This window comes from Ambystoma mexicanum, chromosome 3p (genome assembly GCF_040938575.1).
Source record: "Ambystoma mexicanum isolate Mex_15411 chromosome 3p, UKY_AmexF1_1, whole genome shotgun sequence".
Taxonomy (NCBI): Eukaryota; Metazoa; Chordata; class Amphibia; order Caudata; family Ambystomatidae; genus Ambystoma; species Ambystoma mexicanum.
In genome coordinates this window covers 775,245,135-775,272,653 of record NC_090925.1, presented here as the reverse complement: position 1 = coordinate 775,272,653, position 27,519 = coordinate 775,245,135, and the positions used below count along the sequence as shown (strand labels likewise).

The window sequence follows — 27,519 nt, the reverse complement described above, 5'->3', positions numbered from 1 at the left end:
CCATAGTGGGATAGAGGGACCCTCAGGGTGCTTCCAGAGACGGGCGAGGGCTATCTTGGCAGCTGTTAATAGGTGTGTGCACAAGCGGGTTGCATTCCCTGACAGCGGCAAGTCCCCATCCCCCATGTCTCCCAGCAGAATGATTCCGGGATCCCACGGGATACTGAGACCTGTGATTGCTTGGAGTTTCTCTCCTTTTTAAATGTCACTGGTGGACACATGGATTGGTATACCACAACTGTGGCCGTTTTTGAAATGCCACTGTGGTTGAGAACAAGACATGGGCAGCAACTAAAATCCATGTTCTTTGAACTTTCCCCACAGGGTTAGTTGCAAACATAGGAGAACAATTAAAGACACCTCCTTCCTTCCACATGTGTTGTCCTGAAGAGGGCTGGTCCCAGGTTGCGCCGGAGCCCAGTTAGCGCCCAAAACTCGAGTTGACATTTCCCTATTTTCACAGTCATTAGGTTGCTCTTGGTTCTATTTCACCTTCTTGTAAGGCATTGTAGTTTTCATAATCTACCAGCAAGACCATCTCATTTGCCTGGGAACTTGTATAAAGGCCTAGGCTTGCTGATGGAAGTAGATTATCTTTGTATTCTTTTACCCACATTGGGTTATAACCGTTTTCATTGGATATTTGCCATTACTGTTGTGCGTTTCTTTATTTTTTATTTTTTGCTTAGTTTGTTTATTATGTTTGGGGTGAATGTGATGCGATTGTTATACATGTGTTAGGTTGTGCGGTGTGGTCCTATTTTCTCTTTTTCTCTCCTATGTGAAGTCATTCTTGTGTCCTCACGATGAGAATTTTTTTTTTTTTTTGCTGGTACAGGTGGCAATATGAAGCATTGCGATCACCTCTGCCATGTATTGATGTATTTTAAGTGTTTTTGTTTTTCCTAAAATGAATACATTCTTGACATCAAATTGACTCTTTGAAATTATTTTCTTCCTGCGTCCACCCTGTTGGGCACAGGTTCCTTAAAATAAATTCTGTAAATTACAGACTGGGGCATTATTTTTGTGTGTCTGCTTGAGAAGCCTTAGACCCTCGTCTGAACAAATTTAACTCTGGCCTGACCATCCTTTTTTGTTTATAAGCTACCATTGTGAGTCAGGATTAACTTGGTGGAAACTCCTGCCTTACAGTATAAAGCTTTTTTTTCCCTAAGCTCTTACCAGAGGACTGTTGAAAAATAATATCCCTAACAGTTAGGGTTAGCTGTGTCACAAACCAGAGAAGCGGAGTGGAGTCCTTAAACTGAAGGAGACTGCTCAGTGTACATACAGTTACGTGGTCCTACTCTCTGAGATCCTCTCATGCTCAAATCATTTCACTGCCATATATACACCCTGGAAGGCATTTAATTCAAACAGTTCTATACTTATTGATAAGCATTCATACCAACACATCACTCCAGTGAATATTTTATTTGTCTTTTTGTCACAGAAAATATATTTTTCTCCATACAAAACAAATCACAGAACCTGTGCATCACAAGTAAGCTGTGCAATAGAACTGAGATCAAACAACAGTAGGACAACGTGTGATGACGCAATTTGGCAACCGAGTCCACGTGGTCCCCAGCATCATGACAGTGCACATACATTGGGTTTGATCCTAGCAATTTTCAACAGGCTGTGCCACACATGTATCAAAACAAAAGGTGCCAAAACAGTCCTCATTGGAATGTCAGTGCTCAAGGAATGCATTAATTCACCCCTCCTTTAAGAGCACATGTACTGGAACAAAGCTTTCTCTGCACGGTCACTGCTGCCTGGATGGCATAGGTTAATATGCTACAGTGAGAAGACCTGCTAAGCCCTCTGATTCCCACTACAAGCCACTGCTCTGATTCTGAAGGCACCAATTGCAGGCGTTCTGGAACATTCGCATCCACGGCGAGACAGTAAGGGTGCGGCGCCAGTCCGTGGGCATCCAGGGCCACTGCCAGGTAAGAACACAACGTTCTGGGTGGGGCATCATTGCGAGGTGGCGGCCATCAGCTGAACAAAGCCCTGCAATGCCCAGGGGTGAACCATTGGGGTTCATAGGGTACTCCTGAGTGGGCTCTCCAGAATCATCCATGTAGCGGAGAGGGGCTAGTTGAAGCGATGTGACATCATTTAGAATCTTGGCACTGCGGAATCGCATTAAACCTGCAAGAGTAAGAAGAGGAGATGTGAATCAAAGAAACAGAACTTAATATGTTTACGTGACTATTTTTACTACAGACTGTATTCATCTGCAGTGAAGCATCTCAGTTTTCGCTACAGTTCCAGTTAACAAAATGAAGGACCTGCCTACTCAAATAGGCAACCCGTTATCACCTCTGCAGCATTTCTAATGCTGCCTTGACCCAAAGCGTTCTCTTTCTGCGTAGTGCTCTCATACCTTATCCGCTGCACCGCCACCCCTTTCTCAAAGCCTTGTCCAGTCGTCCTAAAATCATTTTACTTCTATTATCAGAGTGGTTTGCCCTTCTCAAGGCCTATTCTTAGACTCTAGCAAGCAACACACCTTGTAGCGCAAGGGCAGCAGTGCTGACTGGGAGGATGCCAGCATTATTATTATATAAAGCAAGGGGGAAAGGCATCCCAGCGGTACGGATACTCAAACATCTGGGACGCTCTATCAAACAGAAAGCTAAAGGTGAAGAAAATCCATCCTCCTTTGCAGCACTGGCATTCACAGGGATTCAGGACAGCTGTGCTGATGTCATTATGTGTGAGGAACTAATGTATGCTACCACCCTATAAATAAAGTTCGAATTAGCTCAACCAATCAGGAAGGAGAATTCAGAGCAAATTCTGGACACAGAGTCTGGATCTGCTCAGAATTTTCCATCTTGAGCAGCTGGGTAAATCTGAATATCCTCTCTGGTCTCTTTCCCGGTACCACACTAGCCTGCTCATGGCACCGCAGCCCCCACCTGTCTCTCCCCAAATGGCACCACCTGCGCCTCTGGACCTCACTCAGACACTGGCTCATGTAGCTGTGTCCCTGCAGCTACCTCTGTAGCTATGTTCACACACAGCTGCAAGAATGCTGCGCCCCAACAATGCTGCCACACTTTATCCTTTTAGACACTAGATGAACCTTGGCCCTGGCGCACCACGCTAGAAGCCATGGGCGCTGATAGTCTTTGCAGCCGTAGAGGGTAGGATTCCTGGGCATTCGTTTTCCATAACCCTCCTTAACACCCTTGCTCTGCTCAAAATGTTAAGTTGGGGTTTCCAGGCATCTAATGCCAAGGCAAAGGCTTAATGTTTCAGAGTGGTAATCTATTCTGCAAGGCTAATGTTCAAGTGCTAGCAGTGCACCCTGCAATCAGTGGAAGATTAATCTTCTGAAAGAGGTGACACTAAGGAGGGTTTCGCCATTAAACGTTCATACATCAGGTACTGCATATGATTTAATCTAGGTCAATGCAGATTGTAGCCAATGCTTAAATGTAGGTGAATGTAAAATGCAGCTAGTGTATTGTAATATGCACATGTTATATTGCACATAAATGTCTTCCCTGCTTCACATATCTTGCACAACACCTCTACCATTAGAATGCAGCCATCTCCCACGATACAATTCGGTCTAGCTGCACACAATATCTGTTGCATACTCTCCAGCCTACCTCTCGGCACCCACCCATCTGCTCAACACGGGTGACCAGCAGAGACTTGGCCACCCCTACCTACCTTTGAAACTGCCAAAAGGCACTCTGATGAATTTAACATACTCTGGTCTCCAAGGGCGTTCAACCTGCAGCTCGTTGACACCACACCAATGGTGAAAGGCCTTATACAAATGCCTATTACATTACATTAGTAATGTTAAGAAAAAGAGGGTCCAAACAGAACCACCAGCAACTCCCTCTCATAGCATGTAGAGGCAATGTTAGTCAGGAAAATGTATGTCAGTGTGAAGAGCTGCCGGTGGTAACAATGGAGGGTCATGGAAACTGTTGACAAAGTCAATGGCCCTCATTAGGAGGTTGGAGGTAACCATGCCGCATTTAGCGGCATGGTTGCCTCCTTACCGCATACCGGGTTCCTCAAATGAGGACTTCCCGGGCCATGCCAACCTTGGCGGACCCGGTAATTCCTTGTCCGAGGAACCCAGACCCGGTCCATCCCCATTCCCATTCGAGCCCCCATAGGGCTCCATGGAAATGGGGAAGGAGCTAACGTTGTTAGCTCCCTGGTCTCCTCGCGGGACCCGATAAGGACTTTGCGGGTCCCACAAGGAGACCTCGTAATAGGGCGGAATGGGTTTACCGGTACCGGTAAACCCATTCCGCCAACCTCCAATGCCCAGTTAAAGTTCCAGGATAGAACAACAAACCGTTTCAGATGGAAGTAGTGAACCAACCCCTTCAATAAATTAAAATAGATATATCGGCCAAATATCCCTCAACAGTGCATACATTAAGGCCACTGTGAGACGAGGACAACAATAACTCCAACAACATAGCCATTGGACATGAAGTCAATGGGCAACCACAGCACCACTGCAAACTTTCCACCCATGGGCATAAACTACCTTTGATGCTATATAGAATAACATCACCACATTAAAAATCTCTTCTGCTAGGATCCAATTCTGGTACCTCAGCATCTCAATAAAAAAGCAGGACAAAAAAGCAGGACAGTTGAGGGTACGATCCATGCCCCTCCCCACAACCCCCTCGACAGACCATCCTTCCACAAAGGGAAGCCAGGAGGATAATGGTCCCCCTGACTTTCTTTGCCAGTGTAACTGGCAAGAATGCATGCATGATCTTGAAGTAGCGCAATCCACAATCAGGCCATGTCCTAGAGACCATGCGAGAGGGCACTCCCTCTCTGAACAGGGGACATATGTAGTTCTAACTTGAGGCAAACAGATTTGACAATTTTACCGCCTGATGCAATGCTCAACTGTGGAAAGTCGCCTCCTGACGGCACAAAGCACTTAACAGGACTTTCTCATTTCCTGCCAAATTGGTACCTGAAAAAGTCCTTCTCCCTTAGGGACCAGAACCAGATCCTCATTGCATGTGGGAAGGGAGTAAGTTGCTGAGACAATGCATTCTTGTGGGACTGTTACAACATTCCTCTGATGTTTGGGAGGAATGTCACCAGGGTGAATTGGATGGCCCAGAGTTCATGAAAGAGACTGATCTCTGATGCTTGCTCGGCCTGTTGCTGACTCAAGTCAGACATACGACTTCCCCAACCAAAAATAGGGGCATCTGTCAAGTCAATTATGGCCACAGGTGACAATATAGTTCCTCTTCAGAGTAGACTGGATGGATAAGCCCACCAGAGAACATCCTGAAGCACCGTAGCTGGTACCATAATCCGAAAATCCAACACTCTCTTCAATTGGGATCACACCTATAGTGCCCATTATTGAGACAACATCCAGAGCTGTGGCTCTCGCACTAGAAAGATGGACAAAGCCATAAAACCCCAGAGGTGGAGACACACTGAAGTCTGCAGAAGGAAGTCTGGCTTGAACAGGCACTGACAGATGTCCTGTACACACATAGGAGAAGAGGGGAGCAATGTACACAGCTTGAACTTGCCCTCCTGTGAACTGAATGTGGTTTGAAGGTCACAGATGGGACAGATAGTACCCTAAAGACCTAAAAAGTGGAGGAGTGTGCACATCTTCAAGGCATGTACAATAACCAGAATGATGAAACTATATTTGATGATCTGGCCTTGATCAGATGCCTGTCCTCCAGAAAAGGAAAGAAGTGAATCCTATCCCCCTCTTCAGCTGGCCTACCATTGCAGTTAGTACATGTGTGTCAACCCACATGGCTGATGTAAAGCAGTAGTACATTGCAATGTGACCCAACACCACATGACAAACCCCAGGTATTGCATTAGTTGCAATGATAGCTATGTGAAATTCCACATTATGGAGACAGAAAAAACCAACCAATCCAATTCTACTTCAAGAATCTAAGCCAAGGTCGCCATTTAGCCATTTTATATTTTTAAAAATACGTTCAACGCGTGAAGGTGAACAATAGGCTGCAGATCATTCCCTTTCTAGGGGACGGTAGAGTATATTGAATAAAAGCCTCTCCTAACTCGCAATACAGAAGTAATACCAGATTAAAATAACTTTATGAGGGGATGGGCTGGAGGGTGAGGAGGAATGGAAAGGGAGGAAATACCTAAACAAAAGCATGTGGTCAGGTAATCTGTGCCCGCTGATCCTAGAAATTCGAAATTCTACACTCCAGTTCATAGGTGTAGGAAGTTCACCTCATTAAAGAGGTTTAGAGGAGGAGGGGCTCAGGTTGCACAGAATGGTCTGTTAAGGTGCAGACCTTAGTGGTACCTTTGCCCATGCTAAGGAATATGTTTTTATTTATTTTGCAATTTATATAGTGCGCCAAACCCAGGGGGCATCTGGGCGCTGAGCTTTACATGTGACGGCAGTACATGAATCAAAAAACAGGGTAACAAATATACCATGTGCAGCAAATATAGAGGGTAACATATACACATTACAGTTATGGGATACACCAATAATGATAGTAGGGCAAACCTAGAGGGGGGAGGACAGGTTGCTGAGTAGGTTGGGCATGTTTTTGTGAACAGAGGGGCATACTTTACTTACTGGATTGCGGTAAAAAGAGGTGTGTTACTTACCTGTAACTCACGTTCTCAATCATTAGTATTGATCTTAGATTCACATGCTTTGAATGAAATGCAGGATGAAATACACCAGGGTATGGAAGATTTGTACAGCACCTTCCCTACACCAGAGGGACCAAACACTACAAATAGTTGAGGTTTTCTGATAGAGCTTAGTACGGTCAATTTAGTATTTCAAAGCACGTACAACATCCATGATGTGAAGAGTTCGCTCTGTTGGGGATCCTGGAGAGCCGAGGAAAACTGTTAACACAATCGGTTCATTTAGGTGGTAAACAAACTTTTGGCACAAAGCAAGGATTAGTGCGCATGACCACGTTAGACTTGTAGAAGGTAAGAAATGGTCTTGTGCCAGAGAGCTTGGATTTCGCCCACTCTATGTGCTGAAGTGATGCCGACCAAGAAGGCCAACTTCCAAGAAAGGGACTTAAGCAAAGTGCTGTGTAGGCGCTGAAAAAGAGGACGCATAGGCCTTGTTAGGACCACATTATTATGGTATTTATTGAGCACAGACCTAGCTTTGAGAAGCAACTGAACAAACTTTTCAGAGGTAACAGAACAGATATACAGTGGGGATAGGATACAGAGGGGCACAGAGGAGGGCTGTACAGGGTGACTGGGAGGAGAGAGGCGGACATAGTCTAGCGGTCAGGTGGCATGGGGGCGACGTGATGGCCTAGGTGTTGGAGGAGAGACTCCTTGAAGAGGTGGGTCTCAAGTTATTTTCAGAATTGTAGGAGCGTGGGGGCTAGTCTGATGCTGACGCGGCATAGGCACAGAAGACTTGTTTTCTGGTCCCTTCCTTTTTGCAGCCGCAGATTTCAAGTCTGCATGTGTCCTGGCTTCTGGTGGTGGGCTGTCCAATGGAGATGCTGAGTTTCTCCGCGAGGTAGCTGGGTGACTTGAGTGCGACTGCCTTACAGATGATGCAGCATGACTTGATGGTGATTCAAGCATGCAGTGGGTGCCAGTGAAAACCGAGGCAGGCTCGGGTGATGTGGTTGTTTCTGCGTAGACCCGGCATGCATCCATTTGTACGACACTTCTCAGGGGCACAAGGGAGGACGAGAGGCATTTGAGGAGGGCATGGTCCTCATCCAGGTGGGATAGGACCAGTGCTTGAACGATGGATCTAAAGCTGTCCAGGGGGAGTAAGGCCCCGACTTTCTGCAGGAGGGAGAGCTGATACCATGCTGTCCGAGTTTTATTAGCTATGCGAGTCTTGAAGGAGAGGTGTTTGTCGATGTAGAACCCAAAGGACGTGGTGCAGGAGGTGAGCTTGGGTGTGAAGCCCTCGGGGTTCATGGTTGATAGCCAGGTCAGTAAGTCTGGGTGCTCTGTTATTGGTGAGGTGTAGGAATTTGGTCTTGGAGGGACTGAGCTTCACGTATGCACTGGACATCCAAGACTTGATCAGTGAGAGGCAGGTTTTGAGCCTGTGGATGTCCATGATGGAGTCAATGTTGAGGTATAGATGTGTGTTGTCGGCATATTGGTGGATGTGGATGTTATGTGTGGCTAGCAGGGCTCTCAGCGGCTCCGTGTATAGATTGAAGATCATTGGCAAGAAGATGGAACCCTGCAGATCTCCACAGGTGGCTGGTAGCATTGGTGATCTAGAGGAGTCCATCTGAACAAACTGCTGGCGGTTGGCGAGGTAGGACTTGCACCAGCATATGACAAGGTTGTTCATGCCGATGTAGGGTGTCCATGAGCGCCTGGTGGTCTACTGTGTAGGAAGTGGCCGAGCGGTCAAGCAGAACCAGGAGGCAATGGTGGCCGTCATGGATGTTGAGGGCGTCAACCACCACTATGGTTGCCTTCTCTGTGCTGCATATGGGTCTTAATCCAGATTAGTAGGTTTGGAGGAGATTGTTGGTCTTGATTTGTTGCTGCAGTGGCACAGCATTCACTTTCTCGATGATTTTACCTAGGAAGGGAAGATGAGTGATGGGGCGATAGTTACCTAGGGTGTCGGGATCCAAAGTTGTTTTTTTAGTAGAGGGAGGATATGTCCTGTCTTTAGGGTCAATGGGAAGGTGCCTTGGGTTAGGGAGCCATTGATAATCTCCAGGTAGCGAAGGAGAGCTTCCGCAGGGAGGGTCATGTTGGGAGGATGTCGTCTGTATACGATGTGGCTTTGAGAGCGGGCAACGTTACCAGGTCCTTTGTTGTCACTAGGGTCGGTAATATCCTCTTCTTCACAAGAAGACTCCGTTTCACCACCCTCCCCAAGCTCCTGACCTTCGTCCTTCTTGGTTTTCCTTTTCTCGTTGCTTCTCGGTCTCTGCTTTTTTTTGTGAAGATAGGGACGTCCAGGGAAGGATGCCACCGAGCCACCGTAACAGGTGTGATGGGGGTTAAACCTCAGTAAACATCAATATAGGGGAAAAAGCCAACAGCACAAAAAAACTCTTGAGACTTCCACACAGTGATCGTGGAGCAGGCTTGAGTGGACTGGTAGATGAAGTGGAGAACGTGGAGCAGACGGTAGTATCAAGGCGGCAAAGCAATCTGAAAGGTAGGCTGAGGTCTGGTTCACTGGCCGGGGTGTTGAGTACAAGGTGCGTGGCAGAGGCAATCCGAAAAGGCAGGCAGAGGTCTGGTACACGGGCTGGCTGATGAGTACAAGGTGCGTGGCAGAGGCAATCCGAAAAGGCAGGCAGAGGTCTGGTACACCGGCTGGCTGATGAGTACAAGGTGCGTGGCAGAGGCAATCCGAAAAGGCAGGCAGAGGTCTAGTACACTGGTGGGCTGTAGAATTCAAGGCGAAAGACAGAGGCACTAAAAAAGGAAGGTCGAGATAAGAAAACAGGATAGTAAGAAAAAGAATCCGAAGAGAAGATAGAAGCAAGCTGAAAATAGGAAGAGAAAAGGAGAAGGGACAAAAGGACAAAGGCGGCTAACGGGAGAGAAGGAAGAATCGGAACGAAGGAGAGAGAGAGTAAGAAGGCGTGAAAGTAGGAGGAGCAAGCGGGCGGAACAGAAGCTAGGAAGGGCTCCTGGAGGAATATGGGAGAGGAGAGGGGAAGGACAGATGCAAGCTCCAAAAACGGGAACATACACAGCGAGAGCGACGGCAATACGGGTGGGTAACCAGGCAACATTGCAACGCGTCCGTAACCCAGAAGTGGCTGAATAAATACCTCCGGTTACGTGCGCGTGCAAGAACTAGACCGGTAACACCTGCAAGAGGGAGAACGTGATGGAATAAGCTATGGCAGACCACAGCGCCAGCGGTTCCAAAACCGCCAACCTCGCCGAGACATGACATCTGTAGAGAGTATCTAATGTTGTCCAGGGTGTGAAGATTTTGCGAGAAGGGACGTGAAGTGGCTCTGTGGATGCAGAGATGGTATCTATGTGCTGGTGAATCCTGCCGATTTTGTCGATGAAGGTGTTGATTGCGATGGATTATTTGATGGAGTGTGGTATGGCAGGGTCGGGTAGCAGGTTGATGCAGTGCTCTACTGCTTTGAAGAGGGCTCTGCTTTTGTTGTTGGCGTCTGCTATGGTGCTTTGATAGGAGGCCTTGGCTGTGTTGATTAGTTGTTGGCGGGTTGTTCAGAGTTCCCTAAGGAGCGCCAGATCCGATGTGGTCCTGGAGCGGCACCAGGTTCTCTTGTTTCCCGATGATTCTTTTGCTTGCAAGTTCTTGCATGTACCATGGTGTGTCACGCCACTTACCTGGAGACCGGGGTCCTCTGCTCTGACTCGCTCTCCTCCCTCTTGGCGGATCTACCCGAGCTTCCGCTTGCGGGGATCCGCCATGGGGAGAGCTTCTGGGGTTCCCGTCGGGAGTCCTCTGCGCATGCGCGGGAGACCACGGTCTCGATTCCGCGCATGCGCAGTTCATTGGGCTCTCTCCTCAGCAAGGGCTCGCGTTCCGAGCCTCGCTTTGGATGTGCCGGCACCCAGTAACGAGGCGGCTTGCGTTTCAAGCCTCTCTTGGGTGCCGGCCATCCTATAAAGCGAGCCTCGATCAGGAGCAAGTCACGTCTCAACGCGGTTTGTCCTGATCGTGGTCACGCTCGTTACGCTACTTACCTGTTCTGGCTCTGCTCAGTCTCCAGCTTCAGCCTGCATCCTTCCCTGGGTTTCTTGCCCCTGCAGCCTTTCTGGTCCTTCTCCCTTTGGGGTCTTGGGGATCCTGTTGGGCTTCTGAGTTCTCCCTGGGGATCTGTTTAGTTTTCCCTGGGTTCCCCTTCTCACTCCTTCCAGTCCTGTTCCTGGTTTGGTTTCCCAGTTCAGTTCCTGGGTTGGGTTCCCAGTCCTGTTCTGGGGGTCAGGTTCCCACACTCTGCCTGAGTCATCGCCTGTTTCCTTTGAAGCATTGAGTCTCCCAGCTGCTTTCAGTCGGATCTACCATCTGCCTGCGATCCCTGTTCCTCCAGTGTTTGCGGAAGTTCGACTCTACCACCAACTACGGACTTCGCAGTCTTTGGACTTACTACATCTGCCTCTCCTGTCAGTGCTTGCACTGTCCTGTAGCCACGCAAATCAGGAGAGTGCGTCCCGTGGCGTTGGGAGTAGGTCCAGCTTCCACCCTGTTTAAACCTAGGGTGGCGGAGAGGCCGGTTCCTCGCGTCATACGCTCATAGTCAGTCTGGCTGCCACGTCAAGATCTTCTTCCAAGTCTTCAGGTACGCTTCACTCACGAGATACCCAGCTTAACATGGTGTTGACAGTTGCGGTTGGCAAGCGCGTTGTTCGGTCGATGGAGGCTGTGAGGAAAACATGGTGTCAAACAGTGAAACAGACAAGTGATCACAGTTCAAGGGTGTTTATTGAACTTCAATGGTTTGATTGAATGCCTATCTAACACTAAATCTAAGGATGGGAGCAAGCTACGATCATCAAATAATAATAATGCAGTTCTAGTGGAGTCCATCAAAAGAAAAGGGCCTATACTAATAAACCTATTGCCAATCCTTACTTCTAAATACAAATGGTGTGGGAAAACGATGTATGCAAAAGAAAAGTTTTCAAGAAACAAGATGTCAGGATAGTTGAGCAGTTGGCTTCCCTTCCCCAATGTTTTCAGCGAAGGACATGGTGCCACACTCTGGTTTCTCTGCCACAAGGATGCAGTTCAAAACATAGGTATCTGGGCCTTCTGCGCCAAAGTCTCTTTCCCAATAAAAGTCTCTTATTGCAGAATGCCTGGCGTAACAAACCAGTACCAAAGTTCCTATCTCATCAGGATGTTCACATTCACAAGTTCTCGGGTTCATTGTTCACCATGGGCTTCCCTCGATTGGGCTCGGACCATATAAGGAACAAGTTACTTACCTGTAACTGTTGTTCTCCAGCATGGGTCTGGCATGGATTCACATGCTCATGAATATTCCCCGTCGTCAGGCTGGGAATCCTCGGTAAAGAAAAAAAACCAGTATCAGTTTCGTTTCTGATCTGTCTTTCGTAGTAATAACCAATCACTGGTCTCTGCGTCATACTGACCACAGCCAATGACTGCCCTCTACCTAAGCACCGCCTCTGGCAGCTATCTTCAGATTTGGAAGCACGTGAAGTGCCAGTATGACCAAGTGGAGAGACGCAGAGGGGTAGGCGGGAGGGTTCGCATGTGAATCCATGCCAGACCCATGCTGGAGAACAACAGTTACAGGTAAGTAACTTGTTCCTTCTCCAGCATGGGGTCTGGCATGGATTCACATGCTCATGAATAAAGAATACATAGCAGTACACACATGCACAACCACGGGAGGTGGCAAAGGCTGAACATTAAGCATTACATCAAACTCAACATTAAGCATCTTACCTCCTCACCAGGCTCACCTGAGGCGAACAGGTTGCGCAGCACTGCTTGGCCGACCCTGGACTCCTCCCTGGAATCCCGATCGACGCAGTAGAACTTCGTGAAGGTGTGCGTCGACCTCCACGTAGCAGCCCTGCATATGTCCAGCAGGGGCACACCAGAAAGGAACGCCGTGGTAGCTGCGATCGCTCTGGTGGAATGGGCTCTCGGACAGCCAGGCAGCGGTCGGTTTGCCAACCGATGACAGTACATGATACAGCCGGAGAGCCATCTGGAAATGGAAGCCTACGAGAGAGCCTTCCCCTGATTGACAGGTCCAAAGTTCACAAAGAGTTGTGACGTCTTCCGAAAACACTTCGTGCGGTCCACGTAGAACTTCAGCGCTCTAGCCACATCCAGCGAGTGCAAAGTCCTCTCAGCCGGCGACGAAGGCGACGGGAGGAACACAGGCAACACCAAGGGTTCGTTGAGATGGAAGTCAGACGGTACCTTGGGCATGAAGGAGGGGTGCGGGAAGGAGGGGTGCAGGAAAGGGCCTGGATCTCTCCCACCCGTCGTGCGGAGGTGATGGCCACAAGAAACGCTGTTTTCCACGACAGAAACTTCAACGGGGCCGAGTGCAGAGGCTCGAACGGAGGTCCCATGAGCTTGGTCAGCACCAAGTTGAGCTCCCACGCCGGGGCCGGAGCCTTCACCGGCGGGAACGATCTGAACAGTCCCATCATGAACTCTTTCACCAGACGATGAGACCACAAGGACGTCCGCCCCGTGGTTCTGGTGTATCGGGAGATCGCAGCAAGATGAATCTTGATGGACGCGTGTGCCAGACCAGCTTTGGCCAGCGTCAGCAGGTACGGCAGTACCTGGGATGCGTAATCCGTAGAGGGTTAATCTTCTGTGCGTGGCACCAGACAGAGAACCTCTTCCATTTGTGTCCGTAGCATTTAAGAGTCGAGGACGCCCTGGCCTTTGCAAGAACCTCTCTGCAGTCGGCCGGTATGTCGTATCCCCCAAACTCTAGCGCTGCAGGAGCCAGGCCTGCAAGTTCAGCGATTTCGGGTCGTGGTGGAGGATGGCGCCTCCTTCCCTGGAGAGTAGATCCGCGTCCACCGGCAGCTTGATTGGCGGGGACGTTGACAAGTCCAGAAGGTCCGGGAACCATATCTGCCTCGGCCACGCAGGTGCGACGAGGATCATCCTGCACCGTGACCTCTTGAGCTGGTTGACGAGCCGGATTAGCAGTGGCAAAGGAGGGAACGCGTAGAGGAACAGGCCCTCCCAGGGGAACGAGAAAGCATCGCCCATGCTCCTCGCCTGGGGAAACCTGCTGGCGAACTTCCGGCACTTGGAGTTCGTCGCCGTCGCAAACAGGTCGATCTGGGGTGTGCCCCACCGTCGGAAGAGGCGATCCACTGCTGAGTGAGTCGGCGATGGTGTTTTTTATCCCCGCCAGATGAAACGGCACCAGAAACATCCTTTGGGCGACGGCCCAATGCCACAGGTCCTGCGCCTCCTTGGACAGTGCTGGGGACCTGGTTCCGCCCTGTTTCCTGATGTAAAACATGGTGGTGGTGTTGTCGGTGAAGATCCTCACCACCTTGCCCTTGAGGGACGGAAGGAAGGACCTGAGGGCCCAGAACACTGCACGGAGCTCCAGGACGTTGATATGGAGGGACTTCTCCGTCGGGAGCCAAAGGCCTCTCGCGTGCAGATTTTCGGTGTGCGCTCCCCACCCTTCCAGGGAGGCATCCGTGGTGACTGTCTCCTGGTGGTCTGGGGTCTGGAAGTCCATCCCCGCCGTCAGATGCGCGCGGGTGCCCCACCACCGGACCGCTCGGCGGAAACTCTCGTCGAGTGTGATCCTCTCCTCGAAGCCGCCCGTCGTTTGGATCCAGCGCGCGTCCAGGAACTCCTGCAACGGGCGCATCCGGAGCCTGCACATGGGAATGAGGTAGATGCAAGAAGACATCATTCCGAGGAGGGACTTGATGGACCTCACCTTGGCCGCGTCAGAAACCAACATCCGCTGTACCTTGCCCAGGATGGACCTGGTCCTTTCCTCCGACGGGGAGGCCAGAAGGGACACTGTGTCGAGCTTTGCTCCCAGAAACAGTGCGTTTTGTGCGGGTACCAGGTGGGACTTGGCGTAGTTCACGGAGAATCCCAGGTCCGTGAGAAGTTGGACGGTCCTTGCCGTGTGCTCCACGGCGAGCTCCCTCGTCTTGGCTCGGATGAGCCAGTCGTCCAGGTAGGGGTAGACGTGGATCCCCTCGCGGCGCAGCTGCGCCGCCACCGGTGCAAGGCACTTGGTGAATACCCTGGGTGCTGACCGTAGTCCGAAGGGGAGGGCTTTGAACTGGTAGTGACGCCCTTGGACCACAAACCTGAGGAATTTTCGGTGCCCCTTTAGGATGGGAATATGGAAGTAGGCATCCTCCAAATCCAACGATGACAGGAAGTCTCCCTCCTCCAGCTGACCCAGGACGTGCTGGAGGGTGACCATCCGGAACTTCTGCGCCTTGATGAACTTGTTCAGACATCGCAGGTCTAGGATAGGACGCCATCCTCCCGTCTTCTTCTTCACGAGGAAGTATCTCGAGTAAACTCCGGAGCCCCGAAGCCTCTTTCGGACGAGTTCGATGGCGCCCTTCCTGAGCATCGCCCTTACCTCCAGGAGAAGCTGAGGGACGTGAAGCTCTTTCCTGGCCACGGGGGGGACGCGCGGGCACCTTCTTTGAAACTCGAGCGCGTGGCCCCGGGCTAAGGTGTCCAGCACCCAACGGTCGGTGGAGATGGACTCCCACACGCTGACGAAGCTCGCCAGCCGGCCTCCCACCGGGGTGCTTCGGTGGGGGCCCGACCCCACGGCCGGTTCAATCCTGTTTCGACGAGGCTTTGCCGCCTTGACCTCCTTGGCGACGACGGCGGGGTCTGCCAGACTTGCCTCGTCCTCTGTAGGCCTCCTGAGACGACGAGCGGGCCGCTTGACGGTAGGTGGAGAAACCGCCACCGGAACCTTTGGAGGCGCCCTTGCCTCCGCTGCTCCGAAAGGGCGTCCGTCGTTGCTGCAGAACCCCAAGGGCCCGGGCCGTCTCAGTGTCCGCTTTAATGGCCTGAAGGGAATCGTCCACTGTTTTCCCAAACAGGTTGTTCCCGTCGAACGGCATGTCCAGGACTCTGGTCTGTACGTCTTGACGGAAGTCCGTAGCCTTTAGCCATCCACGCCGCCTAAGGCACACGCCGTTGCCCAACTGGCGAAACCCAGTGTCGGCGATGTTCGTCGCAATAGTGATGGCGTGGTCCGATGCCACCTCACCTTCCTGTAGGATCTCCAGGGCATCCGCCCTCTTGTCGTCCGGTAGGAAGTCCAGCAGGGGAGCCAGTTTGTACCATAGCTCCCTGTCGTAGCGGGCCACGATAGCCAAGGCGTTGGCCGCTTTAATCGTCGTCGCTGCAGACGAGATGACCCTGCGTCCCATAGCGTCCAATTTCTTTCCCTCGCCGTCCGGTGGGGAAGTCGATGTGGAGGCCGCACCCCCCCGCTTTCTTCCTGGCCGCCGCGGAGACGACGGAGTCCGGGGTAGGCTGCGCCCGGAGGCACAGGGGGGCCGCGTCCGGGACCCGGTACTTCTTCTCGTACCGGTCTCTTCTAGCTGGCGTCGTGGAAGGGTTCTTGAGGAGGGCGAGGCCCTCATCCCAAATGTCGTCCAGTAAAGGCACCGCGAGGACCGTCTTCCTCTTGGCCTCGCGCCGTTGATAAAGGAATCCTTCCTTTTTCTTCTCCTCAGGGCAGAGTTGGAAAAGCTCAGATGCCCTGGCGATCATGGAGTGGAACGATCCAATCTCGTCGGGCGGAGAAGCCCTGGTGGGAGGTGACGATGGTAGATCCTCGTCGTATACCTCGTCGTCCGTGCCCGTCGCTGCCGTGTCAGTCCCCGTATCATCCCCTCGGGTGGACGGGGAGGAGGGCTGGACGGGGCGCGACGGCTGAAAAGGAGGTGGAGGGTGAATCCTTTTCTTGGGCGGAGGAACACCAGAAGGTCCCGGTTCAGGATCCCCCGCCGGGAGAGGTTCCTCCGTCGGCAACGGTAGTCTCGTCCTTATCTCTGAGCATTAGGACTGTATAGCCTACAAAATGGCCGCCGAGTTGTCTTGCGGCGCTGGCAGAGGGGAATCAGACGGGCGATCAGGGGCCCCGTCGGCACCCTCGACGATGTCGTCATCACCTGCATCGGGATCCATCCCGACGGGCCGGTCTTCTTCCACGCCAAGGCCCTGGTTTAAGACCTCGATCAGCTCTTCCTCCGAGGTTGAAGTCGAATCTACGACGACGCCCTGCCCCCCCTTTTTCTTCCCCGCCGGGGATTTCACAGGGGTCCTATCGATGGGTACAAAAGAGGACTCCCTCCGAGGTGGCAGGGAGACTCTGAGCCCCGAGGTCGCCACCACTGGTGTAGCCTCCACAGGCTGAGCCAGGGCCGCTGTGACAGCTTCGATAGAGGGCTTGGCCGGATGGATTAAGGCCTTCACCACCTTAGGTGCGCTCACCGCCTTATCCTTGAGGGGGGGGACACTGCCTCGCTCCCCCTCCGATGGGGCCTTCGAGCTCGACCGGGGCCTCTCCAGGAGCTTCGCCGGGTGCTCGCCCTTCCTCTTACCCGACCCAGAGCGTTGGCTCGTGGCTGAAGGTGCCGGGGAGGGTGCGGCCTGCCTGGCGCCCGTAGAGCCCGATCGTTCGGCGCTCCCGGTGCCAGCGGACTCGCGGTGCTTGGCCTTGTGTTGGACCCCCGTCGCCGGGGCGTCCTCAAAGGTCTTAGAAGACCGCTCGGATTTCTTCCTCTTCTTCTCGCCTGACAGGCTCTTCCCTTCCAGCCAGTTGGCGAGACGTTGATGGCGGTCCTTCATGGTCCGCTCCGACATAGTGCCGCAAAACGCACAGTCCTTCTCCACGTGCGTCTTGTCCTCATGTAAGCAGTAGAGACAAAAGGAGTGTTCGTCCTCCTTAAAGACGTTCTGCAGCTGGCATCCAGGGCAGACCCTGAACAGCTTTCCGGGCGTCGAGCTTCCCTTCTCCTGGGCCATGTCCGGGCCTGAGAAGCTTCTGGAGTCCTCCAAAAGCGTAGCTCGACGAATTCTTCACCCTTGAGGGGCGCAGACGAATCCGACACGGGTCCCCGTTGATCGGATGGAGAGTCGGTGGAGCTTGAGGCTCTTTTGACCGAAAAAAACGAAGTTTTTTGAGAAAAAACGTGAAAAAAAAGCACTAACGCTCGAGAGCAATAGCACGAGGATCCCAACACATGAACGTGCGGTAAAAATCTGAAGATGGCTGCCAGAGGCGGTGCTTAGGTAGAGGGCAGTCATTGGCTGTGGTCAGTATGATGCAGAGACCAGTGATTGGTTATTACTACGAAAGACAGATCAGAAACGAAACGGATACTGTTTTTTTTTCTTTACCAAGGATTCCCAGCCTGACGACGGGGAATATTCATGAGCATGTGAATCCATGCCAGACCCCATGCTGGAGAATCTCACTTTTTTTGTTATCAAAAGTCAAAGTCGACTGTGCGGGGGATTTTTCTTAAACCATCGCAGGACCACTTCGATTCACTTCATCCATAAACTTCACTTTATTGCTTTTGTTTCTGCCACTTTTTGGCTGGGTACATCACACAGAGAACTTCGATTGAGCGCACCCGCGGTGCCGAACCACTCTGTTACTTTGTCTCGTACCTTCTCTACTTCATATTAAAGTTCAAACATTGATCTGCAATTGAACATTATTTGCGTCTTTCATCACAGGTTAATATTCTTTGCTCTTGCGCTCTTCAAACAATGTTGCCGCTTGCAACTTTTTTTTTAAACTCTTTATTAATTTCCAACACAAACAAAAATTAACAACAACAACAACAAACACTGCACTACAACTGGCACTTCGTGTTGGGATCAGCACTCTATCATCCATCTCCTTGGCACATCGGCTCGGCTCCCTCCTTGTTTGTCTATAATGTTCAGTATTTGATCATCCCTGGCTCCCGCATTAGGCCCCTTGCGGCATGTCCATAGCCCCCACTGAGTTCCTTTGCTTACATTGTCACCGGAAATTCAATCCTCTGGCCCGCTAGGGCCCGTTGTGTCTTGCCCTTCTGTGCTGTTAAACAGGTCCAGTATGAGAGAATTCCAGGCTTGCATTTGAATCCCATCTGCCTCCGCCCTCATTCTTACTGTGTCCCAAAAGTTAAGTATCACCGGGCAGGACCAGAACATATGTGTCATATTCGCCTCTTCTGTCGCACAACATGGGCAGCTTTGGGCTTCATCGTGTCATTTGCGACATTCTCTTGGGTGTGAGGTATACCCTGTGCATGAGGTACAGCTGCATTTGCTTGAATCTCGCATTTCTGGAGACCTTTTTGGCATACTGAAGCGTCCTGCTCCACTCCTCATCAGTGAAGGTCCTGTGGAGTTCCTCTTCCCATCTAGCTCTTGCTTGCAACGCCCTCTCATTATTGCTATGCAAGAGCTGCTCATAGATATCGTGTGTCCTCCCTCTGAGACATCGTACCACGCGTCCAGTACTCCCTCACTGTCCCCTTCTCCTGGCAGTGTCCTCCACCTCTTCTTGATCCTCTGTATCATACTACTGTACAGTAGGAATTGTCCGCTGTGTACTCCCTGTTCATCCATCAAGGTCTGAAAATCCACCCACTGTCCATCTTTCCATAGGTCTCCAGTCTGTGCCACTCCCACCCCCACACTGCACGCAGTGGGAAGACAAGGATTTGTCCAGAGTAGGGGTCCCGTGACCATTGCATCTTCCACGCTCTCCTCCACAGGGTCAGGCCCAGTTCAACTACAGTAGGGAGTGGTTTGGCTAAGGCTTTGTCCATCCAAGGGTGCTCCCTCAATTAATAGTGCCATATTGCTGGCTGAAAAAGCAGTGTATCTATGGATGTGTCATCCCCCCCAACCATTTTACAACAAATTGGAGTTATCCTGCCAGATAGTAACGTTCAAAGTCTGGCAACCTGATCCCCTCCGCTCTCATAATCCCTCTGTAGTGCGTTCAGCGCTATCCTGTTCCTCCCCCCCACCACACAGGAACTCTGTTGCCAGTGTGTGTAGGCGTCTAAAGAATGGTCCGGGATGTTATATGGGATATTAGTGAAGTAATACAGTAGGTGAGGCAGGACCGTCATCTTGAGTAGGGCTGCTCTCCCCATCATCCCCAGAACATCATAGATTTTTCCATTTTGGCTAGGGTCGCCTGTGTGTTAGCCGCGTGCGTTGCTGTGATGCTGTGGTGATTGTTCACCCCCAAATAGCAGAAAGTGGTTGGTGTCCATGTGAGTCCTAGACTCGGTAACTGGTCAGGGGCGCCCTTCCTCAAGCCTGCCAGTGGGGAAGAGCAAGTGTTTCTCCTTGTTGATCGTGATACCAGACAGTCTGGCAAATGCCCCACTGCTTCTAGTAGATCCGGCATATTTTCCCTCGGGTTCCCAACATAGAGGAGTATGTCATCTGCATATATCGCAATTAAGTGTACCACACCGTCTATTTCTATTCCCGCGTTCCCGTACTCTGCCCTAAGGAAAACAGCAAATGGCTCCAAAGCCAGTATATATTGCATCGGGGATAGTGGGCATCCCTGCTTTGTACCCCTGCCAATCTTCCACCCCTCCGAGATGTGCCTACCCATTTTCACCCTTGCTCTGGGTTCACTGCAAAGAAGCCGTATCCAGCGGAGGTACCCCTCCCCTATCCCAAAATGGTCAAGAGCCCCCAGGAGCCAATCCCAGTTCACTGAGTCTAATGCCTGAATGGCGTCTAGCGACCCCACCGCGCAGTCCCCGTTTCTGGTTCGTGCTCTCAATAACGTGGTGGAGTCTGCGCAGATTCCATGTCGTGTTTCTCCCTGGTACATATACCATTTGGTCTGGGTGTACCAGCGTGGATATTACCTGCTCCCGCTTGCAAACTTGACATCAACACAGACCGGCCTTGCATTGGTCTCCCCAACTCACCGGCTGTATCGATTTCTCTGGCGCTGCTTTGATCCTGGGGCCAAGGACGGGACCACAGCGGCTCCTGCTCCTCCCAGACTTGGCCAGTCATGCAGGAGGGCCCCGGGTATCTCGGACACACAATGCAGTATTCTTCAGTCTGGTTTTCTGGCCCTATGCCTTTTAATTTGAAGGTTTCTGGAAAGTAACGGTTTCTCGCCGGAAAGGTCAAGGTTATCTCCCTCCTTGTTCTCCCTTCTCATTTTGCCACCTTTCTCCCCTCGTTTAGCTGCCATCTGAAAAACGCTGTTCCTTTGTGTGCTTTGCCTCACTCAGTGCACTCTAGTACTCCGCCTTTTATCCGTGTGGGGAAGCGTAATGGAATTCAGGTATGAGTTAACAGTAATTGCCTGACCATAGTAGTGGGACATATCGGGTACAATGTTCGCGTATGAGTCGGTTTTCTCCTAGAGTGGGCTGTCTGTGTGAAAGTGTTCTTGTGGGAAAGGGGGGGGGGCAGGGGGGAGTTACAGTTCCCAGGTATCCTACCTGGTAGGATGGATTAAAGATGTTATAGGGGTGGGGGGGATACTGCGTCTCGCTATCAGGTGTCCCGCTCCCCGAAGACCCCTCACCCAGGTGATCCTCCTGCACTGGTCCACCCCCAGGGTCTGGATCCAAAGGCGATGGCCATGCTCTGGACACCTGAGAGAAAGATCCCCAGGGACTAGCGGGTGAGACACCCTCTGTTTTCTCACAAGGCTGAGAGGGTGGTGTTGAGTGCTTCCAGTAGAGATGCAGTTCGGTTGGGGGAGTTCGGTCCATGTGAGGTGGAGGTTGGTGAGGTCTTCTGTGAGGGATTCCATCTGGAAGTTCTTGAAGGTTTGTCCAATGGGTTTCTGCTGCAAGTGCTTGACTGCAGTGGTGTGCAGGATGTTAAAAGACACGGCCAGGTGGTAAAACCAGTCAAGCGGGAGAGGAAAGCTGCAGTGGAGGGAAGGCAGTGCAGTGATGATTAGGTCGAGGATGTTACCTTTCTTGTGTGTTGGGCCTTCTGTGTGCTGTGTGAGGCGGAAGGTGTCGAGAAGGCAGTTGTGAGCTTCCTTCTTTGGTGGCCTTTCAACTCCCAAGCCGGTGCTGGTAGGTGGATAAGTGCGAAAAATACCTTTTAGGAACTCCTTGACCACAGAGAAGCTTTGGAAGAGGAATGGGTGTAACGGGATACTGCAGCAATGTGCACCTTAATGGATGCATGTGCTAACCTAGATTGGGCCAAGGACAGCAGGAAAGCAAGATGTCCTTTGGTTGAACGGTACGAGGATCAAGCCCCTGTGTCAAGCACCAGCTGGTAAAACGCTTCCATTTGTTTTTGTAGCAGACAAGTCTGGAAGGGGCTTGTGCCAAAATGTCTTTGCAGTTTTGAAGTAATGTGATGGATCCAAACTCTATATGAGAACAGGAGCCATGCCGTCAGCTTTAGAGATGCCGAGTCGTGGTGGTGAACGGCACCCCTGTCTCTGGATAGCAGATCTGGACGAAGAGCAAGTCTGAATGGTGGGCAGAGCGTAGTGACAGGAGGCCAGAGTACCAGAACTGTCTTGACCATGCAGAGGCCACTAAAACCAGTCTGAACTTGGCTATCAATCTTGCCATCATCGGTATCAGAAGGAACACGTACAGGAACGGTTACTCCCTGGGAATTCAGTTCAGAAGGCATCCCGTAGGCTCCCTGGATGCAGGAACCTGCTGGCAAAAAGAGCACACTTACTACTTTAGACAGTGGCAAACCGGTCGATATTCGGGGTACTGCAGTGGTGGAGGACTTGGAACAGTTGGGACTGGTTCAATTCCCACTCGTGGAATGAGCTGTGTTCCCTGCTGAAAGAATCTGCTTCTGCACCTCCCATGTGTTCAAAACACCATGGCAAAGGGATAAGGAGATATTGGGTTTCAGTGCCCAGTGCCACAGGGCCTGTGCCTTCTTGGAGAGGGCGAGAGACCTGGTGCCTTCAGTGAGAAACCTGTGTTAAAGACTCCAATCAAGCAGTCCCACTAAGTCAGTGCCTTGTCTGGGATTGCTCAAGGGAAGCCCTTATTTATATATTTTTATGTCCAGTTCGTGTACTCTGGATGACAACCCTTATATAACACCCCTCTCTTAGAATCCCCCTGACCCCACTGAGCCAAGAAGTAAGTTTGTTTTGCAAATTTAAAAGGTTTATTTGAGAATTAAACAATATATATATATCGCACTTTTATAATAAATTAATAATTGATATCACACTTAGACATATGACAGTGAGTGATCAACAATGGATGATGTGATACTAGCACGCTGGTTTAATTACTTAGGAGTAGTATAGAGGATAAGGTAGCTGAGAATGCTTTATATGGTACACGGAAATGCAAGGTGGAAAAGAAGCAACACAGGAATAAACTTGATATGATTTCAGCAAAACATAATATAATCACTTTTCCCCTTTTGGCAATTCACCCCCCCCCCCTCTATGCAATGTAAGGAGGTGGAAGTAACACACACAGTTTTCAGGAATACAATCACAGTACCATCCGAATTCAGTTCCCCCTAGCAAGCTTAGATCACAAGGATGATTTTAAACACAGGCAAAATCCTTTTAAATGTGTTGGCAATGAAGTGAAAAATATACTCAAATTGCTTTTAATTCCCTATAGGAGGTTCTGGGTGAGTGAGAGATACTTTAAATCAGTTCAGGCTCACTTTAGCAATGCTCTATGAATGATTGTCAGGCTGCAAACGAATTTCAGCAAAGGAAAGCAAGGAGCTGCTATTTTGACACGTGAAGAAATTGAGCCAAATCGCAAATCGTGGCAATTTTCCCGAGTGCGTCGAGCCCGATTACGGAAAAAGTATAATGAATAAAAGGTTGGTTCTGGGTTCGTTGGAAAGCCCAGAATCCTAGCTTTAAAATGTCATTCCTAGGACAAACGGTTCAAGAGATACGGACGATTTAGTGCAGGTAGATTTTCAGAATTGAAATTACAGTTTCAGAATGACAGATGCTCTTTGGAAGGTTTTGAATCAACAGGATAGACACAATTTCTGAAGATGCAGTTCTAATAGGTTAAAATAGCTTGAATTAGATTATTTTAAACTAAGAGATTGGTTTTGCACAAGCCTCAGGCTACTCACTCATAATTTTGGAAGGACTGGGCCTCGTTACGGATCTGGTCAACAGGTTGGATTGGACTTCTGTCGAGTGGTTCTGAAGTCACAGCGATCTGGGTCAGCTCTGCCCTCTGGGTCTGTCAGGCACCGGTTCTGCTCACAGCGGTCTGGTCTGGGTACAGCTCTGCTTTCTGGTCTAGTCTGTGGTTCTGGATTCAGCACTGCTTTCTGGGTACTGGCACAGGGTACTAGCCAGAATCAGACAGCTCAGCCCGGCTGTTTGAATAGTTTGGTTTGGTTGCTAGGTTTTGAAGGCCTGCTGATAGGAGTTCAGCTGTTGGGTTCTAGAGTTCTTGGAGTTTTGTTCTGGAGTCAGGAGTCTCTGGATGTGAAGTCTGAAGTCTGGATGTGAAGTTGTCTGTCAAATTGCTGCGCAGAAAGTGAAAAAGAAAGTCCCTGTCTGGCTTCCAGTGGCTCTTTGTATGTGTTTTGAAAATGGGTGGGTTGGCTATTTCTGCATGCCCAACCCTCTCAAGATTTGATAGGCCAAAGGATACTTTGGTCTCTGATTTGAGAAAGGATAGTGTGTCAGAGTGATGTCAGCCATTTACGATCTATTGAAGAAACGCCCCTTTGCTTTTACCTTAGAAATCATTTTTCATAACTACACATATTTCCCAGATACAAAGTTGTTTGACATTACATGTACATATTACAGATTACTTAAAGTACATTCTGGCCCAACTCTGATCTTCCTGGGGGCTTGCATTAAAAAAATGACAACTTATTTTCGTTTTTAGTTGATTTACCAATATCGGACGTTTACCAAAAATGGCACACATGTACACCGCCTTTCTTCCCATATTCCATTAATTTACTAGGTCTCTAGCATAAACACAGAGTCTGTAGTATTAATAATTAGTGGGGTTTTGGCTCAGAACATCACAGAGCGACCAGCCTAGTTTTGAACTGGGAGTGAATGTGTCAATTTAAAGATCCCAAAGTTGTACATTTCTGTCATCTGGTTACAGTTAGTTATCAGTGTTTTTATAAAACATATATTTGCCTTCAATTCAATTCACTTCAGTGTTCGGGTCCGCCCATGTCTCTTCTGCCAGACAGAGCTCTGTTTACAGTCCACACCCAAATGAACATACCCCATTCAATGGCAAGAGTCTATTGTGTCGGCTGAGGTCAGCAGGCCAGGGGGCCACTCTGCATTTGGTTAGCATGTCCATGTGATCTCCTGGCTTCTTGTGTGTAGTTCTGAGGTGAGAAGGTTTCCCAGCCTCTTGCAATGTTAATTGAATCAGCCTGTCTTCAGGGAACAGCAGGTGTTTAAATTTTTAATTAACCAAAAAGGCTTTGAAGTTTCCAGCTGTCTCAGGAGGCTGGCAACTCCTGAAGTACAGTTCTACTGTCAGAGTTTAGACCGCTAGTGCCAGCTTGTGTCTAAAGCTGGTACTGCACCTATTTTTTTTAGGAGTTGTCCTGAATTTTACAGGAGGATTTTGCTTGACAGCTCTAATCCTTGCTGCCATTGTTTTGATGGGCATCCTTCCAGTAGAGTGGTGATGTGGAACCCCCCTCAGAAAGGTTGAATCTCTAGAGTGGTCTTGTGCCTCTGATTTTAGCAACTTGTTGACATCAATTAAAAACAGATTTTGAACACATTGAAATGGACATTTTGAGCTTGCACTTCAGAGAAACAGCAGTGATTTCAAGGCGCTTTTGGTCTAACAGGCACTGCTATTTTTCCTTTGGCACCACCTTTCACCCCTGGCGCTTCCGGTCCATCACGCTTGCACTGGTGTGTGGCAGGTTAGGCGACCATTTTGGTGTGCGCAAAACTGCGCGGTTCTCATGGTTCTGGGATAGAATGATGGGCGGCGACAGCTCAATCCCCACATTTACCCAGTCTATTGATTTAGTTTTGTTCTGGAATAGAATGATGGGCGGCGACAGCTCATCCCCACATCTACCCAATCTATTGCTTTAGTTTTGTTCTGGCCTAATAATTCAACATGGGTCAAAACCCTTGACACCTGAAGGTGTCTCCCAGACTAGTCCCCAGGGATCTGTCATCCAGGTGGCCAGGACACGGCCATCGCTGTTGGATCCAGTTCCTAGGGGTGGACCATTGCAGGAGGATCACCTGTATGGGGGGCTCTCGGGGAGTGGAAAGGGGACACCGATGGGGGAGATGCGGTATCACCCTTCTTATAACACCTTTTCCCCATCCTACAATGTACGATAATCAGAAACTGTAACCCCCCCTCCTTTTCGATACAAACACTTTCGCACACCACGAAAGACAATGGACCAGCACCAGAGCCGTTTACCTGACATGTCCCAACACAAGTATCAGGCAAAGTCAGGAAATTAACCAGAAGCACACACACCCAAAGGCCCTTTCCCTGCAGGGATAAAAGGTGGAGCACGAGAGCACATTACGAGCAAGGCAAACTGCACGACGAGACAGCTATCCCAGGGCGGCAGTTCAAGAGGAGGAGAAAGGCGGCGAGAATCGAAGGGGTGACAAGGAGAGAAGAGACCTTGCCCTTTTCGACCCAGACCGACAAACCCTCTGTGAAAGGAATCATAAGACCGCAAATAGCCAGTGTGTGTTGCAGCAGATGTCAACGGTACACAAAGCCCTCTGTAAGAAACCCATGGTGGCAACTGAAAAGACAGACAAGTGATCACAGTTCAAGGGTGTTTATTAAACTGTATAGGTAGGTTGAAAAAATGCCTAATCTAAATCTAAGATGGGAGAAAGCTACGACCATCAAATAATAATAAGGCAGTCCCAGTTGCGTCTTGACAAATAAAAGGGCCTATACTAAAAAGGAAACAATTGCCAATCCTTACAACTAATTACAAAAAGAGTGTGCGATAGTGTTCATAAAAAGAAAGAAGTATTCACAAATGATAAGTCAAGATGTGGTAGCCGAGGTTCTCCCTTCCCCACATTTTGAGCACGTGACAAGGCGGGACTCCGGAGCACAGCACGCACTCTAGCTTTCCCAGCACGAGACGACAGTTCCGTTCTCAGCTATCAGGACCCTCAGTGGTTAAGTTTCTTTTCTATAAAACGTCTCTTGCCTTTGAGGACCCGAAGTGTTCAAAATAACAAACAAAACTTCCTTCTTGATTGCACTTGGGGTGATGATTCTCCACCCCTGGGTCCCCCTCTTCCGGGCTCAGACCCCTCTTGAATATCAGCCTCTCTCCGTCAGGTTCACTATGGCTTGTATTTTAAAAGATTTGGTGTCTATTATTTTCACGTGTCGGTGGGTGATCGCTTTTCACTCCTGATCCCTTCTTCCGGGCTTGGATAGCTGTCGCGTCATCTGCACTGCCTTGCTCGTAGTGTGCTCTCATGCTCCACCTTTTATCCCTGTGGGGAAGGGAAAGGGCCGTCAGGTGTGTGATCTGGTCAATTGCCTGACTCTTGTGTTGAGACATGTCAGGTAAATGGCTCTGGTGTTAGTCCGTTGTCTTTCATGTTGTGCAACAGTTTTCGTGTCCGGAAAGGGGGTAGAAGGGTAGAGGGTCTGAGAATACTTCGTGGTAGGATGGGGAAAAAGTGTTATAAGAAGGGGGATACTGCGTCTCACCTGTCGGTGTCCCACTTCCATTCCTCGAGGGCTCCTCACCCAAGTGATCCTCCCTCACTGGTCCACCCCCAGGAACTGGATCCATGATGGCGGAGTCCTGGCCACCTGGATGACAGATCCCCAGGGACTAGTTAGGGAGACAACTTCAGGTTTTTCACACGTCCTACAATAATCATACGGACAGGGAGAGACGCTTGTTACCGTGGTACCGTACTCGACTCCAGAGACAAGAAAAGCCAAGCAGTTCATCACAGCCGGTGAGTCGAAGGGAGAACCGATAAAAAACTGAACTGTTTTGACCGAAATCGTAAT

General features: G+C 50.1%; 1 protein-coding gene across 1 annotated transcript in view; it reads right to left on the bottom strand.

The window, feature by feature from the left end:
• Nucleotides 1-1,422: 1,422 nt before the first annotated feature.
• PFAS (phosphoribosylformylglycinamidine synthase) overlaps nucleotides 1,423-27,519 on the bottom strand; it is a 786,527-nt gene continuing 760,430 nt past the window's right edge. Inside the window, exon 29 of the mRNA XM_069651729.1 lies at nucleotides 1,423-2,166. Coding sequence (XP_069507830.1) covers nucleotides 1,844-2,166 — 323 coding nt within the window. The 3' untranslated portion in view covers nucleotides 1,423-1,843. The remainder of the gene's footprint in view (nucleotides 2,167-27,519) is intronic.